The sequence below is a fragment of the Thamnophis elegans genome, chromosome Z, assembly GCF_009769535.1.
Source record: "Thamnophis elegans isolate rThaEle1 chromosome Z, rThaEle1.pri, whole genome shotgun sequence".
NCBI classification, from domain to species: Eukaryota; Metazoa; Chordata; class Lepidosauria; order Squamata; family Colubridae; genus Thamnophis; species Thamnophis elegans.
Window position 1 is genome coordinate 117,829,649 of NC_045558.1, and position 25,108 is coordinate 117,854,756.

Below are 25,108 nucleotides of genomic sequence, written 5' to 3' on the forward strand. Positions count from 1 at the left end.
TCATTCTGATCGACAAGCTCAGTGTCTTAGCCACTGAGCCACTGCATGAAAGGTAGAAGGAAAGAAAGAGAAGGGGAAGACTAGCAACAAGGTAGATGGACTCTGTTGCCGTGGTGAGGGATATGCCTTTGGGAGACCTAAAAAACTATGTGACGGTCAGAGCACCATGGACAAAAATCTGTCTAGGTGGTCCCTAAGAGGCAAAAACCTGATGATACAAAATCAATCAATCATTCATTCATTGGGTCAGGTAGCCCTCCCATTTCCGCCCTTCTTCTAACCTAATGTTGCTTCCTAGGCTACATACAGTCTTCTATAGGTTGGCAGCCATCAATTATAAAGATTAAAGGATGATTCAGTCCCATGATGGCGAACCTATACCATGTGGAACCATTTCTTAGGGCACGTAAGGGATTGCCCTGTCAGCTCCAGTGGGCATGTGTGCGCTGGACAGCTGATTTTGGCCTTTATTTTTGGCCATTTTTTGCCATCCGGAGGCTTTCCTGTTTGCACATTGGGCCGTTTTTCTCCCTCTGAAGCAGTATTTCTCAACTTGGGTGATTTTCAGACATGTGGACTTCAATTCCCAGAGTTCCCCAGCCAGTATGGCTGGCTAGGGATGTCTGGGAGTTGAAGTCTATCCGCCTCAAAGTAACCAAAGTTGAGAAACACTGCTCTGGAGGCTTCAGGAGGCTTTCCTGAAGCCTCCAGATGGCAAAAAAAAAGCCCAACACGCAAACTGGAAGTTGGCAAACAGGCCATTTCTGGCCTCAGGAGAGCCTGCGGGGGGTGAGGGGTGGAGGAGGCCATTTTCACTCTCCCCAGGCTCCTAGAAAGCCTCTGGAGCCTGGGGAGGGTGAAAAACGGGTACACTGTGCCATCACGCACCAAAACCGAGGGGGGAGGATGCATAGAATTATGGGTGTGGGTACAACCTCCCCTCAACTCCCCCCAATTTTGGCACGCAATGGCAAAAAGGTTAGCTTTGACTGTGGTCTTCTCCCATTCAGGCAGGGGTGGCCTCATGTAGAACATTCCTGATTCAAATCCCAAGCATCAATTTCTCTCTCAAATCTTGCCCTTTTTTGTATTTTACTAGTCGGGCAGGGGGTGGGAGTTGGGGACGAACAGTTCAGGGCTTGCAGGCAAAATCAAGGAAGATCTCAGGAGGTAGGTGCAAAGAAATGCCAGTGATACTGAAGAGGAAAGAATTGTATGTATCATACGCCTTGCTCATCCACGGATGGCACATCCTTTGACTGGGCTAAATTGAAATCCAGCTAGCAATCTGGTTGCTTATGCTCAGGGAACTGACCAAATTTTGAGGCCAAATATTGTGGGCCAACTCTGCCATCAGATTGTCATGGACAAAATCTATGTACGACTAGTCCCCAATTTACGAGGACAACTGAGCCTGAAAATGTTGTTGCTAGGTAAGACAGGCTGTTAAGTGAATGTTGCCCCATGTTATGACCTTTCTTGCCAGAGTCATTAAGAGGATCACTACAGTTGTTAAGCTAATAACATGGTTGTTAAGTGAATCTGCCTTCCCCAGGGACTTTGCTTGTCAAAAAGTCACAAAAGGTGATTACGTGACCCTGGGGCACTGCAACCGTCATAAATGTGAGTCAGTTGCCAGGCATCTGAATTTTGATGACATGACTATGGGGTTGCTTTAACGGTTGTAAGTATGAAAAACGGTCATAAATCACTTTTGTTGTGTAATTTTGAACGGTCACTAAATGAACTGTTGTAAGTTGGGGACAAGCTGTAATGGGAGTAAAAAAAAATAACTTGATCGCACATAATCAGTACTTCTTTCACAGCCTAATTCTTTCCATAAATCTATTACTCTTTGATAGTGTGGTTTTCCCCCTTCCTCTTCTTTTCTCGGTAAAATGAGAATTAAGTACTTGTGGCTGCTTGCTGGTGAAGGCTAATGCTGTCTCTGGACAGGGAAGAATTTCCAGCTGTGCTGAAGATGGTGAAGGTGTAATTGGTGCTGGGAGTGAGACCGTACAGCACAGCTTGGCCCAAAGACTTGGGGAATGTTTCATTTCCTCTGGCTTCCGAAGTGTTCCACTGGAGTCGAATGGCACTGAATGGAGAGTTCGGGTTCACCCAGGCAAACTGAGCCATGGTTTGATTGATCATCTGGATGCGGAAATTGGTTGGTGGCAGTGGGGCTGAAAGAGAGAGGTAGAGTATTAGACAGCAACCCCAGAAAGCAACCAGCCTGGTTGTGTTTGAAAAGCAGTTTTGCCTAGTGGTTAAAGCACCAGGCTAAAAACCAAGAGAATGTGAGTTCTAGTCCTGTCTTAGTCATCAAGGCTAGCTCAGTGATTTTGGGCCAATCACCAGGACACAGTGAGTTCCATTCCCACTTTAGACATGGAAGCTGAGTGGGTGACTTTGGACCAATCACCAGGAGACTGTGAGTTCTAGTCCCGCCTTAGACATGAAAGCTGAGTAGGTGACTTGGGCCAATCACCAAGAGACTGTGAATTCTAATCCCACTTTAGGGATGAAATCTGAGTGGGTGACTTTGGGCCAATCACCGGGAGACTGTGATTTCTAGTCCCGCTTTAGATATGAAAGCTGAGTGGGCGACTTGGGCCAATCACCAAAAGACTGTGAATTCTAATCCCGCCTTAGGCATGAAAGCCGTCTGGGTGACTTTGGGCTAGTCACTTTCTCTCAGCCCAGTGCAGCTGACAGGGTTGTTGTGGGGAAAAAGGAGGAGTATAAGTTACGTCCGCCATTTTGAGTTATTTATAAAAATAATAAAGGCAAGATTTAAGACATTCCAAAAATGAAAGAATAAAATAGAATAGAAAAATAAAGAGGGAGAGCTCTCTTTTTAAAGGCGTCTTTGGTTTCCTGCATTCTTTAAGCATGAGAAGACATCATTCCCAACTCCTGGTTCCACGGACAAAGGATGATGGCAGTTGTACCTGATACAACTGGTAGCTACTCGGTAGGAGAAGGCCTGTTGATAGGAAGCTCTTGGAAATCAGAAGCCAAATCAGCACTGAAGGATGGGAAGCCTCCAGGATTCCTTCATTTACTGCACCGACACCTTGCCCGTTTTGTGTAGCGCTTGAGCATCGCAACAACCTTGGGGGCAGAGGGAGGGGGGCAGATAGAGTGAAGGAAAGTATCCAAGATCTCTCAGAAGGATTCACAGCCAAGCAACGATTGAAAATCTAGCTCCCTTCAGGACTGGGATGTCAATCAAAAAAAGGTCCCTGAACCCCTTCACAAAATCGCACTCACGCGTTAGAGTCCACTGCTCTGCGGCTGTGCTCAAAATCCCATTGAAATCTGAGATCACCTTCACCAGGTACAGAACTCCTGGCTTCAAACTGCGAAGAGTGTAATTGGAATCCGGAATGGAGCAGTTGCCCACTTGTGTCCTGTCTTCCCTCCACCAGCTGATTCTGTATAAATAGTCCGTTGCATTCGGGTCTTTGGGTGGCTTCCAGGCCATGGAAAGTTGATGAGGGCTGTAACATTCCACAGTGATATTCTTAGGGCTGTTGGGAGCTGAGAGAAGAACAGTTTTAGTTGGTCTGTTATCCCAACACCAGGAAGCCAAATACCCTCACAACAGCCCACAAAAGATTCTGGCTTATCTGAGTCCCTGTTTGAGTTGGCCAAAAGGATTCTGGGAGTTGGAGTCCACACATCTTATAGTTACCAAGGTTGAGAAACTCTGCTCTGGCCTGTTCTTTGAACACAGGCAGAAAAGGTTACAGCAATGAACAGGGTTGCTACCGATATCTCTCATGCTATGCCAGGGGTCCCCAACCCCCAGTCTGTGGACTGGCACTGCCAGAAACCAGGCCACATAAACAGGGGACGCCCCATACATGGGATGCAGGCAGCATGTGACCAGGGCTCCATTGATCTGCGGAAAAAGCTCTCCACAGAACAGGTCCCTGGTGCCCAGAAGGTTGCAGGGGGGGGGGGGGGTTGCTGTGCTACAGCAATGATCAGGGCCTCAGCATCTGGGTAGGACTCAGCAAACCCTCCTCTAATATTTTGTTTCTGGCCTAGGGCTTTGAGCATCAATTCAGCAGCCATTTTTAAATCCTCCTGCGTTGTTACATAAAGCACCATTGAGAACTTAATTTGGTAGCCAAATCCACTACAGGAGATCCTTGTTTACACAAACACAAATGGGACTGGCTACTCCATCTTTAAGCAAAGCAGTCACTAAGAGGGAAATAATGTGATTGCAATGAGCTCACTTTGTTCATGGCTGTTAAGCAAATCACTTGTGGTCGTTAAGCCAAAGATCACCTGACTGCGATGGACTTATGATCTCACTTCTGCTGTCATGTGACCATGACTTGTAAGTTTACCACCTGCATCTCACTGACTCTACTTGTTGGAAGTGTGCAAATGGCAACCACAGGATGCTGCGACTGTCATTAAGTTGGAGAACTGGTCATCAAATAACTTTTCCACTGCTGTCACAACTTCAAATGGTCACTAAGCAGGGCAGTCATTAAAAAAGGACTGCCTCTGATGGCCCACAAAGCACTTTGACTTATTTTATGGATCCTAACCCCTCATTTTGTCCACTTTCCCCCTCCCCTCCGGCACTAAATCCATTCTACCTGTGATGACATTCATGGTCTTCGCGTTGCCATAAACGTTGCTCTTGATAATGGCCCTGACGTCAATTGTGTACATCGTCCCTCCTTTCAACCCTTCCTTAAGAAACAGGCTTTCATTGATAATGGCACAGTCGATCAAGCAGACACAATAAGTGTAGGTGTGGTTTTGAGGGTCTCTGGGTGGCTTCCATCCAATCAGCAGGGAATCCACTGTGCGGTTTTCTATTGTGAGGTTCTGGACTAACGAAGGCCCTGCGATAAACAGAAAACATTTTTCACAGCTTTCTATATTGAGCAGCTTAGCCAACACTTGTTGATTCAGGATCATTGCTGAGAACTGCAACAAAATGGTACAAACATGGAATGTTCTGATGTCCAGAATGTAGAAATTGAAATAGTAAATAAAGAAGCAAACCAAGCTGTTCTATTTCCCTCTACTCTCATTTGTTCCACTTTTATCTTTTCCCAGAATAATTAGCTAAGCATTCCTTGGTACAAAGCTTAAGATTTATTCGGTTATTGGCTACTCCTAATTATGTTTGTTGTTTAAAAAACATTTTGAATTGTTTGAATTGGGTTTCTTTAAAACTTCAGGTTTCGCGTAAAACATCCTCTTCATTGCTCTTGAGGATGATGGTGTCATTTTGCCAACTTAAAGATGAACATTCAGAAAACCAAGCTGGGTACTTTGTTAGAAAACAGTATTGGTTCTCAGTTTGGAACTTTAATCAGAAATTTAATAGGCTTCATTATGCGAATTATTGATTCATCAGTGTGTAGGTACTTGCACACAACTTTGCAAATCACTTGTCCTTATTCTTTCAGCATGTTTGCACGGCTATGTCATTATCCTCACTGATGCTTCTTATCTATTGGCCAATGGGGAGATGTCAAAAATGGCAATCAACTAACCAACCCAAGTTTCCTTGTCTTCATTCTCAGCTCTTTGCTGATGGCTTTTAAAACAAAGCATAATTGTGGCCATTGCAAGGGGAAAGTAACAAAAGTGATTGACAGGTAAATGGACTTGGCTAATGTAAAGATGTCATGACATACCACGGATAGAGGGAGGAAGGGAAATCCCAAATGCTGAGGTGAGACGAGCAGGGAATTCCTGCCACTGACAAACCATCCACTGCACAACTCCAGGTGTTTCCTCTAGAGCAGGGGTCCGCAACCACTGGGCTACTGGACCATGCCCTATTTGGAACTGGTCTGCATGAGAGATGGGCCAGTATATGTGCGCAACTCCACATGCAAACAGAACCCCAAAGGCTTATCTTCTCTATTACATGAATGGAGTTGCGTGCACTTGTGTGCTGGTCCACCACTCTCATGGCCAGGCTCACCTCTCACTCCGACCCCAGCCAGGCTGCCAAGCTGATGCTTCAGATGCTCCAAAAGTAGAGTGGTGAGAGCAGAGACTGAGTGGGACAAGTACGTCTTGCTGACCTTTGCTGACTGACCAAGGCTGCCTGCACAGGACACTCGGGCAGCCTTGATGAGTCTGAGGAGCACCACACCCTGCCCCCAAAGGCTTATCTTCTCCGCACCAAAATCTTTTGCAAACAGATGAAAGGCTTTGAGGGAGTGATCTCGCACTGTTTCAGGCCTTCCGTCCCTCCACAAAAGCTTTTGGTGCGGAGAAGCTTGAAGGAGTGTGAAACTACATCCCAAAGGCTTCTCTTCTCTCTTATGTGAGTGAAAACGCATGTGCCAGCCCACTGTTCATGTCAGGCCCAGTTCCCCTTTTCCCTGCCAACTGGGCCACCAAGGTGCAAAAGTTGGGGACTGCTACTCTAGAGCATGTAGGACCGTGATGGCAAACCTATGGCATGGGTGCCGCACGTGGCACGCGGATTCTTCTCTGTGGGCACATGAGGCGTTGCCCCATCTCACCACGCATGCACATATGCCTCCCGCCAGCCAGCTGATGTTTGGGTCTCTGCTGTGCATAAGTGGGGGGTGGGCGCATGCGGGAGATGCGGTGCGCCCCCACTCCCTATTTTTGGTCTCAGGAGGCTGCAGGGAGGTCCGCTAGGCCCAAAATGGAGCATGGGGTGTTGCACATGTATGGACGGGGGGGATGAGGGGGAGCACAGGGGAGTTCCGCGAGTATGTGCAAGGAGCAGGGCACGCAGGGACTGTTGTGTGTGCATTGCTTTATGGGTGTTGGCATGCAATAACAAAAAGGTTAGCCGTCACTGATGTAGGAGAAGGACTGGGAGAACCTGAGGGCAGAGTTAAAAGAGAGATCAGCTTAGAATCCCTATGTGGCCACAAGCGAACTTGGTCCAATCTCTCTTGAGTTCTGTTGATTCTTATCTAACTTTAATTAGATATTAATATTAGTTGAGAATATTCCTGTGCAATAGACATAGGTAGCAATAAATCAATTTAATTGGACCTTCATGTCTGATCTTTTGTGCTTGACAGAGGAGGAGCTGAGACTCAGCTTCCCAAGATTCATGCAAGTTCTTCATCAATACAAATAAGCTCAAATCTCAGACTGACCCAGCACTTGAGAATGGAAAGAACCTTAGTTCTACTGTATCAAAAAATAGACATCACCAGGAGCCCTGGTGGTGCAGGTTTAGAATGCAGTATTGCAGGCAAACTCTGCCCACAGCTGGAGTTCGATCCTGACGTTTTTATAGGTACATTGAAGATGACATTTAATTTTGTTGTACAAGGTGCAATGACAATAAAGTAAACCAAAGTAAACTGATGGAGCTCAAGGTTGACTTAGTCTTCCATCCTTCTGAGGTTGATAAAAGCCAGAATCAAGATTGTTGATGGCAATATGCTGACTCTGTAATTCTACCCAGAGTGTGTTGTAAAGCACTATGGGGTGATACATAAGTCTAAGTGCTAAATGCTATCTTGTTGTTTCTACTGCTGCGAGCAAATCATGATTGTGAGACTTACTAGTAGTTACGTTGATGGATGCTTCTTGACTACAACTTCCATTCAGGACTCTGTACACTGTCATGTTATATTCCTGCCCAGGGGAGAGCTTTGTCATGACAAGGCATGCATTTGTCCAGCTGCTTTTAGAGGTTGTTGTAGAATGATCTCTGGAGGTTTCATGACAGCAGTTGATTACATACTGCCAGTTAAGAGTTACAGAACAGTTGAGTTCCTCCGGTGAAATCAGACCCTTTGCAGGATTCAGCTCTGTGCAAAAAGGGAAACAAATGAATCAGAAATAAAGAGATGATGTCTTTCTCGTTCCCTAGGTAAACATCTTCAAATTGACCAGCTCTTCCCTCCTGAGTTGGAGCTCTGGGCTCTTCAAGCTGGTGCTCCGGGGAATCAGTGTTTTTGACATGTTCCTTTGCCCCACTTGACTTCCTAAATTTAAAATAGTCATAATAATACAAGAAAATCCCACAGACTGATCACAACAATATGGCAAAGTAGTAATACTGGTGCATTGGAATATCAGCAAGAAGTACCACTTGCCTGCCAGCAAGAAATGGTGGGACGACAAAATAAACAAAGAGGAAATGAAGGAACTTAAGTGCTCTGGGACTTTAGAATTCAAACAGACAACCATCTGCCACACAACACTCCAGACTTAACAATTGCTGAGAAGAAAGGCAAAACAATCTGGGTAGTGCAGTACCTGCAGACAGCAGAATACGAGAGAAAGAACTCAAGAAAATAACAAAATATCAAGATCTACAAATAGACTGATTGTAACAAAAGAACACAAAGTACCTATGGCATGGGTGTCAAACTCAAGGCCCGGGGGCCACATCTGGCCCACAGGGTGCTTAGATCTGGCCCGCCAGGCCGCTCAGGAAACAGGAAAGGACTGGCCCGTGATGCCTCTGCCAGTAAAAAGGGGAGCTCACAAGGGCCGCCTTTGGCGCTCCGAGGTTGCAGGATGCCATCATAGCTGAAAACGGAGCCTACAAGCCTATTTTTGCTGGCAGAGTGCTCGGGCCACCATAGGCGCCCCCAACACGAGTGATGTTGAGCTGGCCATGTCCCCCCCCCTCCCGAGGTCAATTACTACCCTGATGCAGCCCTCAATGAAATCAAGTTTGACATCCCTGACCTATAGTAATAAGCACCTTGGGGCCAAACCCCAAACATCTGGAGCATGGCTTGGATACCACTGGCATTGACAAAATCATAACTATCAATTGCAAGAGGCAGCTTTACTTGGAACAGCTTCTATTTTGTGGTGATACCTTTAATATATCAAACCCCAACATCTGCCTATTTCAGGTCCTTAGGAAGGGCTCGATAGCTGTACAAAATACCAAATCTAGGCTAAACATCTGGCTGATGGTGCAGCCAACCACAATAATATATTTTCAACATTGCCTTTGTTTTCATTAATTTATCAGGATTGTCCCTGTCCAGGAAAAGATGGGAAGTTGCTTTGCTTGGAAATGTGTCCACCTTCCCAAACACAAACACTGTTTTATTGTTATGTTCGTAATGGCAGCATTCATGGCACAAGCAATAAATCCCCTGGGGCCTTTGAGTGTCTATGATAGGTTCTCAAGAACCAAAAATTGGTCCCTTTGAACTGGTACACGTCAGTCTGACGCAGTACAGTATAGGTAGTCCTTGACTTACAACAGTGACTGTTTGAAGTTACAATGGCACTGAAAAATGTGATGTATGACCATTTTTCGTACTTTCAACCGTTGCAGTATTCCCGTGGTCAGATGATCAAAATTGAGACCCTTGACAACTGACTTGTTGCAGTGTCCTGGGATCATGTGATCAACTTTTGCGACCTTCTGACAAGCAAAGTCAATGGGGAAGCCAGATCCACTTAACAACTGTTACTAACTTAACAACTGCAGTGATTCACTTAACAACTGTGGCAAGAAAGGTCGTAAAATGGGAGAATAATCACTTAACAAATGTCTCACCTAGCAACCTAAATTTTGGACTCAATTGTGGTCATATGTTAAGGATTACCTGTAGTTGACCAAACAGAGAAAGCTAGGGGAAAAAAATGGAGTGTCAAGAGGACCAGGAAGAAAAGCTTAGCCAGGTGGCTAGTGATGCTGACCTCTGACCCAAGACTCGTCTTTGCTACTAATCAGACGTATGTTGACCTGGGGATTTGGGGAAACTCTTAAGAAAGGGCTTCTCTCTCTCTCTCATTTGCCATCCTATCTACTTCCATACCAAATTGTCCAAAATGTTAACTCCCAACATTGTCATAGTAAGAGAACTGGGGGGGGGGGGGGTGGAGGGAGTGCATTCCATGCCTACTGTCAGGTGAAGTCAGATCTCAGATTACTGCAGCCAGTTTGGGAGGGGTGCATCTCATAGGGGAATGTGATTTATGACACAGACTGAGGGGAGGGAAGGAACGGGGTAAAGTTCAGCTATAAATCAAACAAAGCTTAGACTTGACTGCGAAAAGATTTTGCCTATAATACTCCTAATAAATCACTAGTTTTGTACTGAAACTTGACTCGATACTCAAGAATCAATTAGGGCATCTTTAGGAAACCTTACACAAAGCTTATTCTCAGAAGCCGACATAGTATTGCAGGTCCTTGTATCTTGGAAATAGAGGAACATGTTCAAGATGGGCTCCATTGCTTATGTAGCACATATTTCTCTACGTGTGGCAGCCAGATTTTCTCCGGCAGAGAACACAGATAGGGTGGTATGGATTTTTAACCTTACTTGCGCATGTAGAGGTGGAGCAGTTAGGCAGGAAACCACAAACGTTCACCTCGAACTCATCCCTTTGACATCCCGAAGGTAGATTTGTAGCATTGAGACAATCTGCATCCCATTCTCTCATCTCCAATCCTCCCTGAATTGACAGGCAGTAGAGGACCACAAATCTGCTTTCAACCTGAACAGGATCTTCGCAGCAATCTATGAGAGCAGAAATGAAAGGGTTAGTCTCACTTAGCTGTAAAAGAAGGAGGCCAAACCAGCTTTCTCGTTCATGCTGAAAACAGCCCAGCAATCAAATTTTTGGTCTAACTTCATATAGGACAAGACCAAACAGTCTTTGGCCATTGCTCTGAGTACTGTGGCAATCAAGGTAAAATGAATATAGATAGTCTTTGACTTACAACCATTTGCTTAACGATCATTTAAAGTTACAATGCCACTGAAAAAAGTGACTTATGACCTTATGAGCAGTATCCTCTTAGCCACATAATCAAAATTCAGGTGCTTGGTAACTGGCATGTATTTATACAATGGTTACAATATCCTGAGGTCACATTTATGATGTTCCCTGCCTGCTTCCAACCAGTGAAGTCAAGGGGAGGGGGGGAGAGAACTGGATTCACTTAATAACCCATCGTGCCATTTACTTAACAACCATGCCCAAAAGGCCATTAATTTAGGCATGATTCACAACAACTGCCTTGTTTAGAAGTGGAAATTCTCACCCCAGTTGGGGTTATGAGTTGAGGGCTACCTGTAGATACAAGAAAATGTCCTCACGGATCAATTGGAGGCCTATGATACAGTCCAGAGACAAAATAATAATAGATCAGGGACTAGATTAGGCAGACAACAAGTGGATCTGTGTTTGACTGTTCTGGCAAATTGTTAGGCTAAAGTCACAACTTGAATACCAAATAAATGATACTATCTAAGCCTGTGTTGATTCCTCCAATGCATTGTTGCAGATTTGAAAAATTATAGTGCCTTCTTTGTTTATCCTGTTGGATAGACCCATCTTAAGTTTTAAGTGTCTTCCAGGAATTGCTGGAAAAATCCAGATGGATTAGTTGTGATTTTCTTGCATGTTATTCCTTGTCTTCTCTGTAATAATGGAGAACATATGATCTTGTGGGTGCTACTGAACTGCAGCTCCCAGCAAATCTACCAACATGGACAACCATGATGAAGGCTGAGAATTGTAGTTTAATAACATCTAAAAAGTCTATCAGCAACATAACATGTGGAGAAGGACAATGAAGAAACAACCCAACGAGGTCCGTCCCGCCCCCTAGAGTGCAACTACAACTCAGAGCAGGTGCTACTCAATCAACCAAATCAATAATCAGATCCGGTCAAAAATCCTGTGTCTTTCAAATGTCCTTTTGAGGACCATGTTTGATCTGGAAGGAAAATGTACACATTCATCTATTGTCAGCTGCCACTTTACATTTGCTTGTGCTTTGCTACCATGCGGTGACAGTCTGCCATGAACTCTGTGGAGGGTGGATGGAAGACGGAATGCTTGGGGGAAAATGAAAGTAACTTCTGTATCTCCCTGAGACACTGCCTCAAGGTCACCCGGCTAGGAGAAGAAGGCAGCTGCATACTAACCTATGCTTGAACTGACCATTCTGAAAACATCTTGCTTGAACCTGATTGGTCATGACTCACCCATTCCACCCCCCAAGGATAAGCAATGGGAGGCAGTTAAGGGAGATAAAAATTGAACTTAGGGATTTTGGCATGTGAGTCTCAGTTCTGGTTATGCATTCTGTAACCTTTCTCATCAAATGAAGCAAAGGATTGTTTCTAAATGGCAGTTTAAGTTGGGGCAGTTCTGACATCTATATTTTTTTTAGTGGGAGACACAACAGGATATGTGGGTCAACAGTTATCGAAGGAACAATGGTTCAGAGGCAAAGCTTACACCTTGCATATATGGAAAGCCCAATATTCAATTCCTGGGATCTCTCTGAAATCCTGAAGACCAGCTCAAATGCAGAGGATCCTTCTCTAACCAGTACTCTTCAGAATACCAGATTTTCTAACAAGTAACAGAAATGGATTCCAGGATCTGCAAGATTAAATATCGGGGGGGGGGGGGGCACTAAATTGTGGTAGACAGTGCTGAACTACATGGTCTAACTTGATATAGGACAAGATCAACCTTTCCCATAGAAAGTGGAAGCATTGCTACAGGTCCAATCTCCAACATTTCCCCATAATTGTTAATAACATGAATAGAATAGAATAACAGAGTTGAAAGGGAACTTGGAGGTCTTCTAGTCTAACCCCCTGCTTAGGCAGGAAACCCTACACCACTTCAGAAAAATCTCTGTCCAAGCTCTTCTTAAAAACCACCAGGGTTGGAACAACCACAACTTCTTGAGGCAAGTTGTTCCACTAATTAATTGTTCTAACTCTCAGGATATTTCTCCTTGTTCAAAATTGCTTCTCTCCTTGATTAGTTTCCACCCGTTGCTTCTTGTCCTGTCTTAAAGTGCTTTGGAGAATAGCTTGACCCCCTCTTCTTTGTGGCATCAAATATTGGATCACTGCTATCATGTCATTCCTTGTTCTTCTTTTAATTAGACTAGACATACCCAATTCCTGCAACCATTCTTCGTATGTTTTAGCCTCCAGTCCCCTAATCATCTTTGTTGCTCTTCTCTGCACTCTTTCTAGAGTTTCCACATCTTCTTTTACATTTCCTGTGTTAAATTGCACATCCTGTTCAACCTTTATTTGGAAAGACTCCTAAACTTCTAAGGGCCTTCATTCACTTACCAGTACTTTTCAAGGATGGCTGATGCGCTGGGATTTGTTTATTTTGTCCTTCTGAGAGAGGAGGGGAAAAAACACAGAGAGAAAGAGTTGAACTGTTCTGTATGCAGAATCTCTTTGAAGCTTTGCAGTGTACATCAAACAAAAGGATTAAACAAAAGACTTCTTAGTTCACACCAACACAAAGGGTTTTGATTGACCTTGCAGGATCAAACTGAAAAGACCAAAAACCTGGATGAAAGAGGCAGCCTATGTCTCTTCTCTGTTCCCAGAAAGAAGTATTCATTAAACTGCTGCCCTTAATCTTCAGCGTTTTGTTAAATTTCACCGTTAAAACCCCTCCAGATCAAAGCCTTCAGAAGTCCATCTCATCAATCCTTGTTTTGCAAAAATCTATTTTTTATCCCAATTGAATTTTGGGTTCTGTTCAGTGGTATGATTTTATTCATGTATTATTGTGACGTCTGCATTGCTTCAGAGTAAATGAGTCTAAGAAGCTTAGAATCAAAATATAATCTCAAAAGTAGAAGTGGCCATTAGGAACTTTGAACAGCACCAGCCCACCCCAAAATAATTGTGGGGTGTTTCTGGTAGCACTGACAGCCAATGGGTCCTTCCCTCTTTCTTTCATTATTTTTTCCCCCACAGGGATTGAAGGCGGGAAAAATAGATATCTCATACTTGATTGTCAAAAATCCAAGTGACCACTGTAGGTCTTGTAATTGTTTTCTGGGTATTTTCAGGTCAGATATGATATTAGATCAGATTAGATTTTTATCATGCTTCAATTACTTTATAAGGAACTGGCTGATAACCCTGCGTTGCTTGAGTATTTATTTATCTCAATCTTGTATTAGACAGGAAAAGGAATGAATTATAAGTGGCAATGTAAGTGCGGAATGGGTTGTCCTCCCCCCTTCCATTAACGTCGCCACAATTCCTGAAGAGGTGGTGGCAAGAGCAACTTCTCTCTGAGCCCTGATTTTGGCGACAATTAAATTAGTTTAAAATGTTTTCCCTCTGCCCCCAGAAGCGTCAAGAAAAATGATACCACCATGCTGAAAATGTCTGGACCAAACATAATTTCTAATGTTGGATTTTGAGTTGAGCTGAGTTGAGTTTATTTGATTTCTATGCCACCCAATCCCGAAGGACTCCGGGCGGCTTACAGAATAAAAAGAAATTAAAAAGAAAAAGACTTAAAAACAATAGGACACACGAAGTTAAAAAGAAAGACAACAAAAACCCAATCAGAAGGCCTGCCGGAAAAGCCAGGTTTTAATGGCTTTGCGAAAGGCCATGAGATTGGGGAGGGCCCAGATCTCTGGGGGCAGCTCATTCCATATGGCCGGAGCGGCAACAGAGAAGGCCCTACTCCTCGGTGTTGCCAGCTGGCATTGTCCTGCTGAAGGCACCCGGAGAAGGTCCATCCTGTGCGATCTTATTGGTCTAAGGGAGGTATGTGGCAGGAGACAGTCTCGTAGGTACCCAGGTCCTAGGCCATGTAGGGCTTTAAAGGTAATAACCAGCACCTTGAATCGTGTTCGGAGACCAATGGGGAGCCAGTGCAGCTCGCGGAGGATAGGTGTGATGTGGGTGTACCTTGGCACACCCAGTATCGCTCGCGCGGCTGCATTCTGGACCAGCTGCAGTCTCCGAACACTTTTCAGGGGCAGCCCCAAGTAGAGCCTGTTACAGTAATCCAGTTTTGAGATGACGAGGGCATGAGTGACTGTCTGAAGTGCCTCCCGGTCCAAATAGGGCCGCAATTGGTGCACCAGGCAAACCTGGGCAAAGGCCCCCCTGGTCATAGTCAACAGGTGATGTTCCAAGGTCAGCTGCGGGTCCAGGAGGACCCCCAAATTGCAAACCCTCTCTGAGGGGGATAGGTTTTCTCCCCCCAGGATTAAGGATGGACTAGATGGACTGTCCTTAGGGGGCAACATCCACAGCCATTCGGTCTTGTCAGGATTGAGCGCGAGTTTGTTCACTCCCATCCAGACCCTTACAGCTTCCAAGCACTGGGGCATCACTTCCACCGCTTCACTGAGTTGGCACAGGGCGGACAGATACAGCTGAGTATCGTCTGCAAACTGGTGGTATTTAATCCCATGCCGGCGGATGATCTCGCCCAGCGGCTTCATGTAGATGTTAAATAGGAGGGGAGACAGAACCGACCCCTGCGGCACCCCATAATTGAGGGGCCTAGGAGTCGACCTCTGTCCTCCGACCAACACCAACTGCGACCTGTCGGAGAGGTAAGAGGAGAACCACCGGAGAATGGTGCCTCCCACTCCCACCTCTTCCAGCCGTCGCAGAAGGATACCATGGTTGATGGTATTGAAGGCCGCTGAGAGGTCAAGGAGCACAAGGACAGAGGAATGACCTCTGTCCCTGGCCCGCCAGAGATCATCGGTCAGAGCGACCAAAGCGGTTTCGGTGGAGCAACTAGGTCTGAAACCAGACTGAAAAGGGTCTAGATAATCTGCTTCATCCAAGGTCCGTCAGAGTTGGAAGGCCATTTTCCCCCTTACAAGAGGGAGTCTCCTTGTGGAGTACTGTGAAGCCGTTATCATGGCAACTCCTCTGCGCTGTACAGTAGAAGCCATTTTAAGGCACAAAAGGCTGCATCTTAACAGAACACACCCCAAGGGGTGTTAGGGGTGTCTTACCCTCACAGTATTTTTTTCCAGAGAGAAAGCCATCTCTGTGTACCAAGCTTGGTTGAAATTGCTCGAGGGGTTCCAGAGTTATGCTGGAACACACACACACACACACACACACACACACACACACACACGTATATGTGTATGTATGTATGTATGTATGTATGTGTATGTGTATACACACACACACACACACATACACACACACACACATCTGTGTGTGTATGTGTATGTGTATATGTGTATGTATATTCAAGGGGAAAGCATACCTAATACTCCTTCCTCCTATTTTCCCCACAACAACAACCAACCCATGAGGTTTTTCAAGCCTAAAATGGGAGTAGAACTCCCAGCCTCCTGGTTTCTAGGCCAACACCCTAATCAGTACACGGAAGAGGAAGATTAGTATTTCAAATCATAAGGAAGTATTAAATCGGGAAACCTATTTTTCCTTGGGATCAATCTGAAAATTTATACCCACATTCCTGCCCCATCTGTAATTGGATCATTACATCATAGTGTTTGCTTGTATTCATTGATTTATGTTTTAGTATATATGTATATTTAGTATATGTGTATACAGTTATATATAGATATATTGAGGCTATATGTATATTTTGTGATGATGCTTATATTTTTGGGTTCTTGGGGCTCTCTGAGCTTGCTTATTTTCCAGCAGACATTTCGTACCAGTTCTAGTCCTAGCACTGGTCATGTTGCCTGGTTTGGGTAAGGAAACGTCTGCAAGAAAACAAGCAAGCTCAGAGAGCACCAAGGACCCCCTCATTTCACCCCCCCAGCTACAAATATTCTCCTTTATTGATATGTATATTTATTTTGTAATACAGGATTGTAAGCCAGCCAGAGTTACCATTAAGATGGACGGCCAATAAACAAACAAACAGACAAGACAGACAGACATTAAGAATCTCAGGGAAGAGAAAGGGGTTTGCAGTGGCTTCAATGCTTCTTCCTCTTACACTCATTCCTTCCCTTATTCAGGGTTAAAGTGCATTTGTGGACACGCAAATAGCAAGTGAAGCTTTTTTTTTTTTTTTAAAGCGGCAACGACGTAATGGACAAGCTCTTTTATGAGATGGCAAATGGGACTGGGAAAGAAGGTTGGTCTGAGCAATTCCCGATCGGGGCGATTTATAGCCCTAGTAAAATAAAGAGCAGCTCATGCTTTTCCTGCCTCACATCTCTACCTGAAACAGTTCTTGAACACGTGGCAAAGTTCCAAACACACGCAGGCACTGGCTGATATATTTTGAAAGTGTCAGGGGGGAAAAGGGTGTATCTGCGTAGCGTCTGGGGGTGCAAGTAGGATCTGAAGCCTCTTCAAAATAGACTCCTTAAAACCCTCCCCTAAAACGGGGGGGGGGGTTGGATTTCATTGAGGAAAGCTGCACCTGTTGAATTAGTTTGACAGCTCCTTTGAAAAGGCAAAGAAGCCTTTTCCTTACGGTGGGTTTGTGTTTGAGGGTGAAGCTAAGAAACAAAACAAGCAAGAGAAGGAAGCCTTTAAGATGGGTGGATTTCAATTCCTAGGATTGTAGATAATATTTGTAGCCCAGGGTTGAACCATGGGTTCCCTGGTCCTCTCTGAGATTGTTTTCTTGCAGATGGTTGTTTTCTTGCAGATCTTTCATTACCCAAGTAGGTAACATCATCAGTGCAAACCTCACTCCCTTCTATCACTGATGATGTTATCTAGCTGGGTAATGAAATGTCTGCAAGAAAACAACAACAACAAAAAACTCATAGAGCACCAGGACCCCAAATTACTAGAATCCTCTCAACCAGCATGCATTTGGACACTGCTGGCCAAGGGATCCTGGGAGTTGGAATCCACACATCCTAAAGTTGCCAAGGTAGAGAAATACTGCCCTAGACCTTGAGAAGCAGCATTTTAATTCAGTAACAACTTACCATGTTGGCCAAGCTGAAGGAACAGCAGCAGACCCTGCAAAGGAAAGGTAGAAGGTTAAAGGTGGGCATTATAGGCTTTGTGGCCACTTGGTAGTGGGTCAGGTCCAAGGGCATTGTTACTGTATATTTTCCCATGAAGATCTGTCTTCTCTTCAAATGGGAACCGTCTGATTGTGGGCGCAGCCTTTCATGCAAATTGAATTTGCTTTCTTTTAATGCCCTGAATGGGAGCTCGGCCTGGCTTTCCATTATGCTTTATCTTCAGTGTTCATTTCCAGCGTTGCTAATAATACAGCTGGGTTATTGTTCCTGCCTTGCCCAGAAGGAAAGGGTATAATTTTAATGCTCTGAAGTATATTATTATCATCAGCACAAATCAATTCACTGCCGGATGAAGAACCTCTTCTTTGAACGGCAAGGACTGCAATCTTGCCAGGCTGCCCTGTTTGGGTTGGTTGGGGGCATGGATGTTTTCTGAATTTCCGGGCTAGAGCAGAGGGAGAATGACTAAGTCCAAGTCTCCCCATTGACGCCCCAGTTGGTCCCAGTACATGCAGACCTCGACTTAACGACCACCGTAGAATTCAAAATTTCTGTTGCTAAATGAGATATTTTGTTAAGTGAGTTTTCCCACTTTTACAACCTTGCTTGCCACAGCTGTTAAATGAATTACTGCAGCTCATCAGTTAGTATCCCAGCTGTTAAGTGAATCTGGTTTCCCCATTGACTTTGCTGGTCAGAAGGTCATAAAAAAGCTTTGGACACAGGAAAGGTCATAAATGTGAACCAGTTGCCAAACATGTCATTTTTGATCACATGATTGTGATCAAAAATGGTTGTGTGAATAACAGTCATGTCACTTTTTTTCAGTCCCATTATGAATTTGATGCCAGAGTTCCTGAGTCAACATGACTGGAGGAGGAATTCTGGGAGTTGAAGTCCACAAGTCTTAAAACTGTCACGTTTGAACACCCCTAGGGTTTTTTTTCTAAAGGGTTAGGGATGCAAGGGTCTTGAAACTTGACAGCTTTAAGACTTGCGTGCTTCAAATGCCAGTTTCTGAGCCAACATTTTGGTTGCTAAGCAAGAGCGTTGTTAAGTGAGTTTCATCACATTTTACAAGTTGGCCATGCCCACCCAGTCACATGTCTGTCAAGCCACTCCCACCCGGTCACATGGCCAGCAAGCCACCCCACCCAGTCACATGGCCGGCAAGCCACACCTACAAAGCTCCTACAGAAGAGGTTCTAAAAAAAATTGAAACCCACCACTGATATGTGGGAAAGATTAATTGAAAAGACACTGCTGAGGGAATGGTCAGATAAGAGACAACATAGCCCACAACTGGATAATGGCTGAGGCAAGAAATTTAGAAGTGTTGCTCCCTTAGTTTTGTGGACTAAGGAGATGGAAAGAAGGTTGTACTTCCAAACTTGCAAGACTGATCTTGGCCTTGAAGGATAAATAAATATATAAACTGGTACAAATCTCCCCCCTTTTCCTTTACTGCCCGAGAAATTAGGGAGGGTCTCTTCTGAGCCTCTTGCCCTGATCATTGTTCAGCTGTGGGCTAAGTTGTCCCTATCTGACCATTCTCTTAGCAGGATCTCTTTGGCCATTCTCCAAAGGCCTTAATGGAGAACCTATGGCACGGGTGCTACAGGTGGCAAGCAAGCCGTTGCCCCAGCTCAGCTCCACCGCAAATGCACGAGTACCTCCTGCCAGCCAGCTGATTTTCCGGTCTCTGCTGCGAATGCGGGGGGCGGCAGGGCGCATGTTGGAGACGTGCGCACATGCATGCAGGAAGGATGGGGTGGGTTGCATACATCTCCCACATGCACCCCACTCCCCTAGCAGAGAGGTCTAATAGGCCAAAATGGGATGCAGGGGGGGGGGGTCATGTGTTCATGCGCTGGGGGGGGGGCAAACACCGGGGGTGGTTGGGTTGTCACACGCTCTTTGCATTATGGGTTGGGTGTGGACACATGTGTATGTGCTGTCGCATGTGTGTGCTTTCGGCATGCAACGACAAAAAGGTTAGCCATCGCTATCCTAAGGTCTTTCTCACATACCTTACAACTAGTCTCATAGTCAAAGCAACAGAGAGATTGAATGATGAGACAGGATGCAGTTAAAACTGGATACAAAATTAGATGCATTCTAAAAGAGTTTTAGTTTTGATTAAGCATCTTTTCTCAGGATTCCCCCTCCCTATTTCCTAGAGGTGGCCTTCTCCTCCTCCACTTTTAGGCAGTTTTACCTAGAGTTTTCCCTTCCCTTTCCTGTTTGCTATACAACTCTTTAATATGATGCTAATAAAAATAAAAATTAGCATAGTAATATATAAAACAAACATTTTTAGCCTGGAACGACTGATGGCCCTGAGACTGTTGCAGAGAAGTGTGCTTCGGGTGTAGCTTTAAAACATACTGCTAAAACATTTTCCTTTTCTTCTTTTAAAGTTTTATTAGTCAGGCTTAAAAGAGGGAATAACAGAGTAACAGAGTGGGAAGGGACTTTGGAGGTCTTCTAATCCAACTTCTTGCTCAAGCAGGAATATAATATTTCAGATAAATGGTTCTCCAATCTTTTATTAAAAACCTCCAGTGTTGGAGCACCCCCATCTTCAACAACAGCAAATTGTTCCGCTGATTGTTCTAACTGTCAGGAAACTTCTCTAGTTCTAGGTTGCTTCTCTCCTTGTTTAGTTTCCACCCATTGCTTCTTGTTCTGCCCTCAGGTGCTTTGGAGAATAGCTTGACCCTGACTTCTTTGTGGCAACAAAACATTGGAACACTGCTACCCCTAGTCCTTCTTTTCATTAAACTAGACATACCCAATTTCCGCAATTGTTCATTTGTTTGTTGCTAATCTCTGCACTTTTCCTAGAGTCTCAGTATCCAGACCAAAACTGAGAAAAACCCACTGGAATTTATCTGCATTCGTGGGAGAGAGGAGAGAACCTGAAACCATATCTGGGTATGCAGTGATATAAAAACAAAATTCTGATGTCAGATCAGTGTCCAAACAACAGTTGCTTTCAGTAGAAAAAGGATAAGAATTCCCTGTCAAGTTTATACTGTAGGAAAAGAGCAGGCAGAGCGAGAGGGTGGAGTTCATCAGTTTAGAGTCATTGCTTTTTCCACCAGTGCTCAAAGTTCAACCCCTCCTGAATTTTATTGACCTTTATCTGGTAATTTAGTGTTGCACTTAGATGACCCCATTCTTGTGCATAGACTTGGATAAACCTTCTACAAGTAGTCCTCGACTTACAACAGTACTGTTCTGACCTAGGCTTCCTGAGAAAGCATAAATCACAATCTTAGTCCCAAAAACCCTCTTTTATTTAGACGGCTGTGAATTATGGTCATTCACAGCCCATAATGATTCACAAACAGTCTGTGAAGATTCCGACAGATGTCTGCTCGAGTTGACAGAGTCTTTCAGGGTAATGTTGATAAGCACCCCCACTTTATTTCCCTTGAAACACTGCCAGAGACCTAATTGCCAATTAGTTTTGCAAGGCCAAATGTAGCACAGAGTCAAAAACGACTTCTCAGAGCTTGAACCGACTATATGAACTAATTGCTTCCTACAAAGGCTCACGTCCGTTTGCTCCTCTTTCATGTCTTATGGGAAGGGCCAATCATCTCCAAGCCTTACTCCCGAGTTCACCCTTTTTTTTCTTAATTGTTCTTGCCTTAGGGCAGCTCTGCGCATGGGCACTCGGAACAGGCTCACATTGTTCTTCTGCCTCGCTGATGTCAGACTCCGGAGGCCCCGGAGGCAGCACATCATTACCAGATGGCCCTGTCCCCCTCTCTGCCTCCAACGTAAAGCCCTCGCCCAAGCTTTCTCCAGACTCCAAGACTGGCCCATGTTCCTCCCCAACCTCCTCACTGCCCAGTTCTGCTGCCAGCAGATCACAATGTCCATTTAGTGACTGTTCAACATTACAATGGCGTTGAAAAAAGTAACTTATGACCATTGTTCACACTTAGAACCATTACAGCATCCCCCATAGTCAGTGATCAAAACTCAGATGCTTGGCAACTGATTTAGACTTATGATGGTTGCAGTGCCGTCATAAGTCTAAATCAGTCATGTGATCCCCTTTTTGCGACCTTCTGACAAGCAAAGTCCATGAGGAAGCCGGATTCACTTAAAGACCAGTTACTAATTTAACCGCAGTGATTCACTTAACAACTGTGACAAGAACGGTCGTAAAATGGGGCAGGACACTGCAACCATCATGAATAAATGGCTGTTGCTAAGCATCCGAATCTTGATCACGTGACGATGAGGACACTGCAACGGTCTGAAGTTTGCAAAATTGTCATAAGTTGCTGTTTTCAATGCCATTGTAACTTTGGTCACTAAAATATTGGTTGTAAGTCGAGGGCCTATCTGCGATACATCTATGAAAATCATAACACTGTCATCTATAGGAACTCCCTCTCTCTACTACTGTAAAACAGTATAAACAAAATAAATAAATAAAAATAATTTCCAACCCATAAGCTCCAATGATTTTGCTACATTGCTGACAGGCTTCTGGGATAGAAAATAGTAATATTAATTTTTAAAATGCAGCCTCTCCCTCCCTCTTCCCCCCCCCACTTTCCCTCCCCCCTTCTCTAGACCTCAGACTCAACAGGAAAAAGAATCAGCTCTTTTTCAGCATGCATGGTTGCTATTTTAATGCCTATGAATGATGGAATAAAGGGTTCCACCACAAAACCGTGTTCGACTAAAGGGCGCTTGACGAAACCGCGTAGCTGACGTCATCACAGCGCGACAACAGCGCGGAGAAAAAAGCACACTGTAAACACTAAACCTAAAATTAACCCCTAAACCTAAACCTAGCCCCCCTAAACCTAATCCTAAACCTAACCCTAAACCTAAACCTAACCCTTAACCTAACGCTAAACCTAATCCTAACCCTTAACTTAACCCTAAACCTAACCCTAACCCTTAACCTAACCCTAAACCTAACCCTAAACCTTACCTTAACTTGAATCGGCTTGCTTTCAAAGCGCTATTTAAAGCGCCCTTCTTTCTCCGCGTTCGCTGTTGTCGCCCTGTTGATGACGTCAGAGACGCGGTTTAATCGGGTGCGCTTTAGTCGAGCGCGGTTTTGTCGTACCACGGGAATAAAGGACCCTCAAGTAGGCTGAAGGACTTTAGTAGGGGGTAAGTCCTCTTTATACTGAATTACCTTTTTGTTTTTAAAAAAGAGCCCATGTCTTTATCAGTATGATCAAGCAAAGCTAGTGTAGGGCTGATCAAGGCCATAACTTACAATACGTTATAGAATTCCTTTTCTTGGTTGCTGTGTAAAATTTACACACAAGCGTCCATTCCACAGCCACAGACTCACACCTGCTTCTCCAGGTGTATTTGACCAACTGGCAGTTTGCTGAATGGGGGCTGTTTTCATAAAATAATAAACACCCAAACCGACCTGAGTGAAGGTTTATAATACAAACAGCTATGTATAGAAAATTCTGGCAAGAATTTTGCATTTCCTGCAACTGCTTCTTTCTATTCAGCGTCATTAGGAAGTCCTTAAATAAATACAAGGAATGAAAACCCAGAACAGGATTAAAACTTTCCTCAGAAATGTCTACCATGGATTAATTAAAATAACTCTTTTGTTTTCTGGTTGTTGAAGGTTGTTCTTGAAGTGAGAAAATATTCAGACAATATAGGCTGTCCTCAACTTACAGCAGTTCAGTTAGTGACCATTTGAAGTTACAACTGAAAAAAGATGACCATTTTTCACACTTCTGTGCATCCTCATGGTCACATGATTTACATCCAGATATTTGACAATTGATTCATATTTACCACAGTCGCAGTGTCCCAGGGTCATGTGATCATCTTTTGCCACCTTCTGATCAGCGAAGTCAATGGGGAAGCCAGATTCACTTAACAACCATAGTACTAACTTATCAACTGCAGTGATTCACTTAACAACTGTGGCAAGAAAGGTCATAAAATGGGACAAAATTTACTTAACAGCTGTCTCACTTAGTAACAGAAATTCTGGGCTCAGTTTTGGTGGAGGACTACCTGAATCACCATTATTTTCAATTCTTTCCTGAACTATTGCATTTAAAAATGTTTATTCAGATTTTTTTTTAAATGAAGACTGCTTTTACTGTATTTTTCGGCGTATAAGATGCACTGGAGTATAAGACGCACCAAGATTTTGAAGAGGCAAATTTTAAAAAAAAGGTTTTTTGCACTCTGCAGACCTCTAAAAAAAGGTCTGTTTTTTGTAAAAAAAAAAGGGAATGCATAGCCTTTAGGAAGTTTTTAGAGTACTCCTGGAACTGGAGGGGCTGCCCCCCCCAAACGAGCAAAAACAGCCCATTTTTTTGCGAAAACGGGCCCGTTTTTTGTGGGAAAAAGGGCATGTATAGTCTTTAGGAGGCGTATAGAGTGCTGGGGAGGCAAAAAAACCGGCCTGTTTTTCACTCATTTATGCCCCTCCCAACCCCCAGGAGTACTCTATGCAGTGACTCACTTTAACAACTGTGGCAAAAAATGTCGTAAAATGGGGCAAAACTCACTTAACAAATGTATCACTTTGAAACAGAAATTTTGGAGTTCAGTTGTGTTGTAATTCAAGGATTACCTGTATTCACTCATGATAAACCTATTTAACTGGTTTAACTGATGTGTTAAATTCATTTAACAACTATCTTACTTGGCAGCAGAAATTTTGGGCTCAGTCATGGTTATAAGTTGAGGACTCCCTATAGTTAGAGGTTCACAAATTCCTCAGCCTGACTCTTACTGGCATCTGTCTTTTGCGGAGAGGAAAGGGTCTCATTTTCAAACACATTGTTTCTTATTCTGTAATGGAATGTGTGGGTGACCTTGGGGGATGGGGGGGGGGAAGAAATGCTGCCTAGAAAATAACTAGATGAGACAGGTAGAGTTCTCTAGTTGATTAATAGACAGAGAAAGAAATTTAGGAAAGACTGCCCTAATTGTTCAGGTGGTTAAAAACAGTAGCAGGTTTATATCTCCGGATTGGCAAGATTCTGTTAATGTAGTCTTACAGTAAAGTACAATTATTTGTCGTGTTTTCTGCCTGTTGCACCCAGGAACTCTGATCATCTGAATTTAGCCCAGGAATAGGCCATCTCTACATTGCCTTGGTATTTCAGACCATTCATGAAACTATAGGAGCTTCATTTGCAAACATCTGGGAGTTTGACAACTGCTGGAAGCCTCGGGTCATCAGTAGTGAGAGATGCTGGCAGTCATAGTACAGCAATTTTCAGGATCCTGTAGATTTATTTATTTATCACTAGCCGATAACCTGGCGTTGCCCTGGTATTTATTTATAGGGGGGAAATGTCTGGACCAAAGGTAATTTCTAATGTTGGATTTTCCCCCTTACCAGAGGGAGCC

General features: G+C 44.2%; 1 protein-coding gene across 3 annotated transcripts in view; it reads right to left on the reverse strand.

Annotated features, from left to right (window-relative positions):
- PTPRH (protein tyrosine phosphatase receptor type H) overlaps positions 1 to 25,108 on the reverse strand; it is a 54,867-nt gene that overhangs the window by 25,197 nt on the left and 4,562 nt on the right. For all 3 annotated transcript variants that reach the window (XM_032236956.1, XM_032236955.1, XM_032236957.1), the window contains exons 3-9: positions 17,681 to 17,714; positions 13,086 to 13,136; positions 10,296 to 10,493; positions 7,554 to 7,802; positions 4,626 to 4,877; positions 3,277 to 3,546; positions 1,914 to 2,186 (exon numbers count right to left, since the gene is read on the reverse strand). In XM_032236956.1, the coding sequence (XP_032092847.1) occupies positions 1,914 to 2,186; positions 3,277 to 3,546; positions 4,626 to 4,877; positions 7,554 to 7,802; positions 10,296 to 10,493; positions 13,086 to 13,136; positions 17,681 to 17,714 (1,327 nt within the window). The remainder of the gene's footprint in view (positions 1 to 1,913; positions 2,187 to 3,276; positions 3,547 to 4,625; positions 4,878 to 7,553; positions 7,803 to 10,295; positions 10,494 to 13,085; positions 13,137 to 17,680; positions 17,715 to 25,108) is intronic.